General features: G+C 39.1%; 1 protein-coding gene across 1 annotated transcript in view; it reads left to right on the forward strand.

Moving 5' to 3' along the window:
• The window catches only part of LOC125177587, a 52,820-nt gene that overhangs the window by 38,838 nt on the left and 3,427 nt on the right, over nt 1-10,555 (forward strand). Inside the window, exon 22 of the mRNA XM_047879573.1 lies at nt 10,028-10,081. Coding sequence (XP_047735529.1) covers nt 10,028-10,081 — 54 coding nt within the window. The remainder of the gene's footprint in view (nt 1-10,027; nt 10,082-10,555) is intronic.

Consider the following 10,555-nt stretch of genomic DNA (forward strand, 5'->3'; position numbering starts at 1 on the left):
TTCACACATAGCACTTGAGCACATTCACACATAGCACTTGAGCACATTCACACATAGCACTTGAGCACATTCACACATAGCACTTGAGCACATCCACACATAGCACTTGAGCACATTCACACATTGCACTTGAGCACATTCACACATAACACTTGAGCACATTCACACATAGCACTTGAGTACATTCACACAAAACAGTGTGAATGAGAGAGAGAGTTGTATGAGAATGACTCTGTAACTCTTAACATATTCCTGTATTTCTCAAACAACCAACAAAGACTTGACATCCACGTAATTTTCTGTTTGTTTTTTTTTACCGCCTTCTGTAATTGTGTGTTTTCTGCATACATAAAAATTATTTGTCTATATATTTTCCTAGTTGCTCTTCATATCATTTTATTTTTGTGATGAAATTGTAGTATAAACTTCTATATTGAATTATTTCATCAATTATAATTGTTATATTCACTTTTAATTGCAGTAAATACAGCATCGATACGACTCTCAATAATTTATTATTATCTTGAAACATAGCCCGTATCTGTTCATGTTCAGTCGTTGATGCACTACTGATATTATTATTGTTAATATTAATCAATATTAATCTTAGTTGTTCCAGTTTGCATGCATGTAACCGCAAACCTTCTATTGCACGTAACCCTGACCCTGCACAAATTATTAACGTTGTTTCCTCGCATATTTTATGCTGACACAATTTGCACGTATGCTATTTCTTGGCATTCGCCATTAACTGTTTGAGTGGAAAGCTGTTATTAGCGATTTTTCTTATTTTATCGGCAGCTTGATTTGTACTTGCTGGGGTTTTCAATCGGAATTGATTTTATATTCAAAAGCTATTGATAACAAGTTCATGATCACATGACTAGGAAAGCGATAGATTAAGCCTATATATACTATTCTATACCACACATTTAAACTTGATACACGTAAGTATAGAAATTAGAAGCAAACCTCGATCAGCTCGTATTGATATATCCTGTCTTTATGTCGGGACATTTTGGTTTAATTTTTAATGATAAAAATAAGACGCAAATTATCGCTGAATAAATATATGATTGCTTTAAAGACAGTTTAAATATAAGTTGTTGATAAGACAGTTTAAATATAAATTGTTGATAAGACAGTTTAAATATAAGTTGTTGGTAGCGCTCTCTGAGCGGCTGTTATCCTGTCTCTATGTCGGAACATTTTGGTTTAATTTTTAATGATAAAAATAAGACGCAAATTATCGCTGAAGAAATATATGATTGCTTTAAAGAAAGTTTAAATATAAGTTGTTGGTAGCGCTCTCTGAGCGGCTGTGGGGGCGGCGACGAGGACGCCAGCAGCTGGGAGTTATTATGTTATTTTAATTCTTTTAATTTTAGTACTAGCGTCTTCCAGGTAGGGCCTTCTTCCTTCAGTATAAATTATCGCGTGAGATATTGTTTGGCTGTGTCAATATATATTCATTGCTGTTAATGTCAATTAATTAACTTCCCTAAATTTTTGTATCATTTATATTTAAATCAAGATCAATATTTATATATTTATCTCAATATTTTATGGTATAATTCTACTGTTAGTGCTTAAAATGGACCGATTGTTGAAGAATATTCACCATATATGTATATATCTCTATATTTTAAGTTATAATTCTATTATTAGTGCTTAAAATGTATCGATTGTTGAAGAATATTCACATATACCTACGTATATATCTCTATATTTTAAGTTATAATTTTATTATTAATGCTTAAAATGGACCGGTTGTTTAAGAATATTCACCATATGACCTACATCGCCTGAATTATATTGCCATGCACAGCCCAGCGTCGCCTGCACTCGCTCGCCTCGTGCCAGGATTTGGACGACGATAACCCGTCCATGGGGAGCGAGGGCTCCCCCTCGCTGGATTGTATTATGAAAGAGTGCTTACGCTTCACTCTTGCTTGCATAAGTTCTGCTCACAGTTAAAAACCTGCCATGTACGATGGATTATTGATTTGTAAACGGAAGACCTGCGTAATTTTTCCGTATGTAGTAATCTCTATTCATGCATTTAACTTAAATAACTTATTTTTTACAAAACATTTCATTTTTTTGAAGTCATGTCATTTAAGTGTCATTTGATGTTGATAGCTCGGCCGTGCTGTGGTCTGTCGCTATATTGCTGCTTATGGTATCATATTGATGGCTTCGGTGGTGAGAATGCATGCATTCTTCTAAGAATTGTATTATTAATTAATGTTAATTAATTGTATACTAAAGTTAAGTGCATGACTGTTTACGAGCCATTCAGGTGAAGTCATACTTTATACATACCATTTGCTACTAGCCTTCGATTTGCCACTCCACGCCACCTGCTAGTTGCCACTCCATGCCACCTGCTAGTTGCCACTCCATGCCACCTGCTAGTTAGGGAGACCTATGGGGGGGTCAGGGCCCCTACCCCTCTTCCTGCACCTCGTGTGTACCCTCAGGTGCCCGGGCATGAGCCCCATACACACGCCCATGACCTCGCTCCCCACCTGCCTGCGTGAGTTACGAACTTGTCTAGTGTGGTGGATTATTTATTTATTGTATTGTACAATTTATTGTACAAAACAATTTATTGTATTGTACAATTTATTGTATTATGAAAAAGTGCTTACGCTGCCCACCTGCCTACGTGAGTTACGAACTTGTCAAAATTATTCATTTGTACACGGAGGACTTGTGCGATTTTCACTTGTTTTGCTTTGCGCATTCGATATTATAATACCTTTTGTTTACAATTTATTGTAATATTTAAAAGTATACTTGCATGCGTAACTTCTGCTCACAGTTACGAACTAGTCAAGTATGATGGATTATTTATTTGTAAATGGAGGACATGCGCGATTTTCACTTGTTTTATAAATCCAAGTTGTGCATTCAATATTATAGTATTTTTTTTGTTTACAATTTATTGTACGTATTATGGGAGATGGCTTACGCTGCACTCTTGCTTGTGAGAGTTCTACTCACAGTTAGAAAACTGCAAAGTATTGTGGATTATTGATTTGTAAACGGACGACCTGCGTAATTTTCCCGTATTTACTAATCTCTATTCATACATTTAACATTAAATAACCTATTTTTTACAAAATATTTTATTTTTTGAAGTAATGTCATTTACGTGTCATTTGATGTTGATAGCTCGGCCATGCTGTGTTCTGTCACTATATTCCTGCTGATGCTATCATTTTGGTGGTGAGAATGCTTGCATTCTAGTAAAGTGCGGGACTGTTTACAAGCCATTCAGGTGAAGTCATACTTTATTATACCACTTGCTACTAGCTATCGACTTTGCATTCCATGCCACCTGCTACTTGCCAGTCGATGCCACTTGCCACTCCATGCCACCTGCTAGTTGCCACTCCACGCCACCTGCTAGTTGCCACTCCATGCCACCTGCTAGTTACCAGTCGATGCCACTTGCCACTTGCCACTCCATGCCACCTGCTTGTTGCCACTCATAATAAAAAGATGTAACGCCACTATTACCACCCATCGACTTGCCACTCCATGCCACCCGCCACTTGCCACTCATAAAAAGATGTACTGCCACCCATACCGCTGTTCTCAGGTGACGTGGTGCCGACGATGTTGGACCAGGAGCTGGACCTGCGTGAGCTGCACGTCAGCCTGGACGTGTTGTCGCTGACGCTGCCACCGTCGCTGGCCACGCCTCTCTTCCCTCACGTCATACCCTCGTCTGCCTCGGCCACCCTCGCCCAGCAGCACCACTGCCACCGTCGCCGCCGCAAGAGCTCCAGCAGCGCCTTCTACAGGCAAGAAATTGTATTGTGTTGTTGCCCATGCTGGCTTAACGATCTTTCAGCCATTACACAATCCTGCCAATCTTCTAGCCAATACACGTATTAATTTTGCCTCTCTTCCTTTTCAATCAATGCATAAATAAATCCTGTAAATCTTTTAGCCAATACACGTATAAATCCTGACGACTTTTTAGCCAATAAACGTATAAATCCTGACGACTTTTTAGCCAATACACGTATAAATCCTGAAAACTTTTTAGCCAATACACATATAAATCCTGACAACTTTTTAGCCGATACACGTATAAATCCTGACAACTTTTTAACCGATACACGTATAAATCCTGACAACTTTTTAGCCAATACACGTATAAATCCTGACAACTTTTTAACCGATACACGTATAAATCCTGACAACTTTTTAGCCAATACACATAAATCCTGACCACTTTTTAGCCAATACACGTATTAATTCTGCTAATGTTTTTGCCAATACATGTATAAATCCTGCCAATCTTCCAGCCAATACACATATAAATCCTGCCAATCTTCCAGCCAATACCGTACACATATAAATCCTGCCAATCTTTTAGCCAATACACGTATAAATCCTGCCAATCTTCCAGCCAATACACGTATAAATCCTGCCAATTTTCCAGCCAATACACGTATAAATCCTGCCAATCTTCAAGCCAATACATGCATAAATCCTGCCAATCTTTCAGGCAATAAACATATAAATCCTGCTCATTTTTGCTCGTAGCCCATTCTTTTGACTAAGAAAGAAGAAATTTTTGTATATGAAAGGATTACTAGTATATCATTCATCGCTCAAATTGTTATTCCCCACTTTTAATTCCCTAATTTCATTCTTGTTGTTTTCCTACCTTCAATAAATAAACTTTTCTTCAGACTTAAACGCTGTGCAGTATTTGATTTTATGGTTTGTAGTGTAATCGTAGTTCAGAGTTATGCAAATTTCAAAATTATCTTATTTTACATTCATCTTCGACTACAATTAAAAATGTTGTTATTAAGTCGAATCAATTGTCACTTATAATGTAATGTGCGTATATAGCAGACGTATTGATCAGGTTCAGTGTGTGTTGCTATTATTAAGGGGACCGTACACGTCGAAATCTATTTTCTATATTTAGGGAAGGATCGTCTACAAACTTGGTACACATATGTAAAACAGAATTCTAAGACTTTTTTGTTCGTGAATTTTTCAAAAAAATGAAAGAAAACGTGAAATTCATAGAAAACGGCCAAAAAGGGGGTACTTTAGAAAAATACCTTCTCCTACAAATATCGTGCTACAACATCGAGACACGAATCATTCGATGCGTAAAGACCATATCTAGCGATTGTCGGGCCACTTTTTCAACTTTTTCTTGGTTCTCTTTTTATTATGATTTTTCTGAAAAATGTTGACTTTTCAAAAATTACCTCTATTTCCCCCCCTTTTTTCAAAACTATAACGAAATCGAAAAAAATGGCCTGACAATCTCTAGATATTTTAATTGCGAATCGAATGGTGTATGTCTCATTGCTGTAGCTTCAAAACTCTATGAGGAGATAGGTTTTCCGTGACAATAACTGTGAATGTTCACTAGGACAGGACAAAGTCGCGGGAGCATGCGAATACCCACTAAATGTAGCAAGGATACCAAACTAAACGTTGCTGGAGCTTGATTCCACTCGAGGATCCTGGGAGCAACTGCTAGCGCACCTCCCCGTGCGATGCCAGGAGGTGCACTGGCTCCAGCTGACCACAACACTCTCTTTTGTACTCTCTGGGCTGGTATTTACTGCCTATGTTAAAGTTAAAGAACCCTCCTCCCCCTCCTCCCCCTTTGCATCTGTAGTAAACGCAGGTTTCAACGTACAGAAATGGTTTTGGTACCGTTGAATGCGCCAGAAAAGCAGCTTTAAGATGAGTATTGTAACTGGAGAATGTTATAATTGGTCGCTTTACGTTAGACGATTTACTTTATAATTCCCGGCCGTGTAATTACTCCTTTAACTTTACTGAAGGGGGCCGGACACCCGCCACCCTTTTGGGATCTGTAGTGAATGCATAAATCAACGTACAGAGATGGTTTTGGTACCGTTAGATAGATCTGAATGTCAGCTTTAAGATGAGACTAAAAACCCGGAAAAGCCAAAATCCAAAATTTTGACGTGTACGGTCCCCTTAAGACTACACTCTTAGCTATAATCAATAATCATTTATAATGTAATGTGCGTATAAAGCAAACGTATTGACCAGGTTCAGCGTGTGCGTATAAAGCAGACGTATTGATCAGGTTCAGCGTGTGCGTATAAAGCAGACGTATTGATCAGATTCAGCGTGTGCGTATAAAGCAGACGTATTGACCAGGTTCAGCGTGTGCGTAAAAAGCAGGCGTATTGATCAGGTTCAGCGTGTGCGTATAAAGCAGACGTATTGATCAGGTTCAGCGTGTGCGTATAAAGCAGACGTATTGATCAGGTTCAGCGTGTGTTCGTCGTCCTCGCCTCCCCCGAGCTTCGTTCACCGTGGCCCCCACGACCGTGACGTGTTCGACGCCCAGCAGCTGCTCTCTGACCTCGACGAGTCGTGCGTATTACTTACTATTGTACCTCTACTGTATATAGTTCCTTTAAATAGTACTCTCGATCTGTATTACTTGTACTTGTGAAAAGTACTCGCTATATTACCTCTACTTGTATTACCTCTACGGTCGAACAAATGAATGGGTCCTATTGTACTTGTACAGTTAGTGATACTATCTCTTAATCGCAGAGAACGGACGTTGCACTGATACAACATTTACGGGTTAGGATGACTCACATATCGCAAAAGGTGTTTGCTATTTAGACAACGTTTCACTCATTTCTCACAGTGTTTTCGTAGCCGTGGGCCCACGTTTGATAATTCTAAGTCTCTGAACAAAGTCAGAGTTTGCGATAAATTTACAATGTTTCGTCAAATCGGGTTGCAGAAGCGTTTCTACTGTCCGACATTATAGCTTTATTCATGACCGCGCTGTAAACCTGATACTTTATAAGCGCACTGCTAATATCAATATCATTATTTGCCAATATCAATATCAATAAGTTTCATACTATTGTTGAAACAAATCCCAACGACTCCGCAAATATCTAAAAGATCCAATCAATATTGTTGTTTGTATTAAAGATGTAAATCTATTCCACTGATGACAATAAGAAGTCGAGCCTGTATAATACTCGTATTCTGCTGCAGTGTGGAGGAAAATTCCCGACGACTCCGCAAAGAACTAAAACATTTAATCAATATCATAGTTCATATTAAAGATGTAATTGTATTTCACTGATGACAATAAGAAATAAAGCCTGTATAATATTCTGCTGCAGTGTGGAGGAAAATTCCCAACGACTCCGCAAAGAACTAAAACATTCGATCAATATTGTTGTTTATATTAAAGCTGTAAATTTATTGCATTAATCGCAATAAGAAGTCGAGCCTGTCCAATACTCATATTCTGCCTCAGGGTGGAGGAGGACCCAATAGACCTGCTGCCGGAGGAGCAGCGTCTGGCCATCACCAACACCACGCAGCAGGTCACCCACACCCCTGCGACCTGAACCCTGTGCTGGACCAGTGCCATGAGTCTGTGCACGAGATCGACATCACCGAGTACCTCCATGTGAGGACATACCTGCATAAATGAGTACCTGGCTTGTCCAGAGTGTTGTGTAATACAATAAAATAGTTCTGGCGGGTCAGCGAGCCAGTGATGGTCGTAGAACTACCAGTGGCATTAAGTGCCCGGAATAACTGACCTATCACCCCCCTTCCTAGTCGACATTACCAGGATGGGCAATTACACACACGTGTGAGAGCACCTGCTCGTGTATACGTGTTCGTCGAGGCTGTTCCCTTATTGTGCCGTTGTTGTACCGTTGTTGTGCCGTTGTTGTACCGTTGTTGTGCCGTTGTTGTACCGTTGTTGTAACGTTGCTGTGTCGTTGTTGTACCGCTGTTGTGCCGTTGTTGTACCGTTGACGTAACGTTGTTGTCCGTTGTTGTACCGTTTCTCTTCCGTTATTGTACAGTTATTGTACCAATATTATATCGTTATTGTAGCATGAATGTACGATTAGGTTAAATAACTTTCTCGTTATTATACTTTGATCGTATCATTTGTGTACCGCTATTGTGCCGCTTCGCTCTTTATTGTAGCGAGACGTGTGAAGAATTAAAGCTGTCAGGACATTCACACCACTCACATTCTCTTGGAATATAACAATTAGTTGTCTGATATGTCGATTGATATTATTGGTGAATGCCAGCAAGAAAGGCGATTAATTAAGATATTCGCGCACATGATTGAGATCAGAAGATTGGGGCAAACTTGGCGACATTTTTTTCTTTTACTGTTGTGCTGTTATTGCTTAGAGTCGAGTAATTTCTAGGAGTCTGTAGCTCCTCTATGGTTTCTGTACTGTTCCTCTTCGTTGCTTTTCGTGCGACGCTGTTTACCCAATGAGACACCTACAGTAGGTAACTTGATTCCTTCATGATGTGTTTGAATTTTGTTCTTCATAATGCTAGACAGCTCGTTTCTGTTCAACTTTTTGATACGCTTAAATTGTGGAAGAACGTTTCTTTGATATCTCTTATACCAAATCTCTGATTCATTGTTTGATCACGTAGAATCTTCAATAATTTTAATAGATAGTACCTTGCCTTGTATTGAAGTATTAGATGAAATATCTTGTCTTTTTCCTTTTAGTAAATATTATTCCTGTTGTCTTATTTCTTTTACTAGGTAATAATGTTGCGATATTGCAGGCGATATGCGGACATATTCGCGACTTTTCGTTGCGGCAGAAAGTGGAAGAAACACAACAGCAGCAACAGCACAAATCCCCTACATCGACCTCTCCTCCGCGCCCAACAGACCCTGATAACTGGGACAAGCAAGGAACCTTGGAGCAAATGGAGTCCGTTGAGCAGCTCGGTCAGCTCGAGCAGAATCTTGTTCGACGAGCTAACACTCAAGATGAACAAAAATTAAAAAATTTCCCTCTCGAGGTTTCTGAAGAATCCGATACTTCTAAAATAGTCCCTCCCGCAGTCGAAGCTACAAAGAAAGAAATTCAAGAGCATTTAAAATTATGTCTCAAAGAAACATTTGAAAAAGCCTTACTTGATAGCAATTCCGGTGACACGCTCATCAAAAGCGCAGTTTTGGAAGGAGCTTCGAAGTCTTCANGGTGCACCTACAATAATGATTAGAATAAGAAATTTGTGGAATGTTAAGGGTATAAATATCACTTCTTTGTGGAGGGCGGCGCCCCTGGTGCTGGTGCTGCTGCCTCGCTGGTGCGTGGTCCTACATGTAATGATTAGGATAAGAAAATTGAGAAATGTTCAGGGGATAAATAATAATTATCACTTCTATGTGGAGGGCGGCGCCCCTGGTGCTGGTGCTGCTGGTGCCTCGCTGGTCCGTGCACCTACAATAATGATTAGGATAAGAAAATTGAGGAATGTTGTATTGAATCCACCTACAATAATGAATAATGATTAGAATAAGATACGTGCACCCACAATAACACTAATAAGATTATTAGGATAAGAAATGTGAGGAATGTTAAGGTATAAATATCGCTTCTACGTGGAGGGCGGCGCCCCTGGTGCTGGTGCCTGCACCTACAATATCAATAATATGATAAGAAAATTGAAGAATGTTCCCTGGGAGGAGGGTATAACTTTTTACCCATGCTGAGCGGAGTAATAGCGGAGTAATATCTAAAAACCTGTTCATTATGTAGAATACAAAATACATCATTAAAGAAAGACAGGGATTTACTGGTGACGATTTATTCATTGATTTATATCACTGCACTTATTCCTCTCAAGTGCCTGTTTTGAAATAGCTAATCAAGTTCAAAATGAAATGAAAGTGAAATTCATCCATTATTATGATTCATTCTTATCTCTATGCGTTCTTCATTATTCGCTGTTTATTCATATCATAATGCACAATCTGGCTTATGTGTTTACTAGACGATTTTGAATATTTTCTTAACGATAAGCATTTATTAATCTTACCATGACGCGCTCGACTCATATCTGAACAACCACGAGTTGGAGCAAAATTGAATGCGTAATTACGTATAATTCATCACAAGCGTGGCCGAATTTTTTTGTTTTGATTTACCGAGTCTAACTCGTCCTCCCTGCGCAGGGCGCGTCCGGTAAATTGCGCCACTCTACCACCAAGAGGTCACTCAAGCACCAGGTAGCGGCGTGCTCATTCATTATTCATTTATTTCGCCAATTTCGCATGCACTCCAACTTCTCGACACACCTTACATTATGTGTGCTCTCCTAGTTTATAAACGCACCTTTAAATTTCCTTTGCATTTCGAGTTTATGAATGCGCCTTTTATTTTGCAGGCACTTTAGAGTTCTTGAACGCACCTTTCAATTTCCCTGTACATTTAGAGTTTATGAATGCATTTTTTTATTTGCATGCACTTTAGAGTTTTTGAACGCACCTTTCAATTTCCCTGTACATTTAGAGTTTATGAACGCACCTTTTCATTTTGCATGCACTTTCGAGTTTTTGACCGCACATATCAATTTCCCTTTGCATTTCTAGTTTATGAACGCACCTTTTCATTTTGCATGCACTTTCGAGTTTTTGACCGCACATATCTATTTCCCTTTGTATTTCTAGTTTATGAAAGCACCTTTTCATTTAGTATGCACT

Source organism: Hyalella azteca, unplaced genomic scaffold (genome assembly GCF_000764305.2).
Source record: "Hyalella azteca isolate HAZT.00-mixed unplaced genomic scaffold, Hazt_2.0.2 contig3349, whole genome shotgun sequence".
NCBI classification, from domain to species: domain Eukaryota; kingdom Metazoa; phylum Arthropoda; class Malacostraca; order Amphipoda; family Hyalellidae; genus Hyalella; species Hyalella azteca.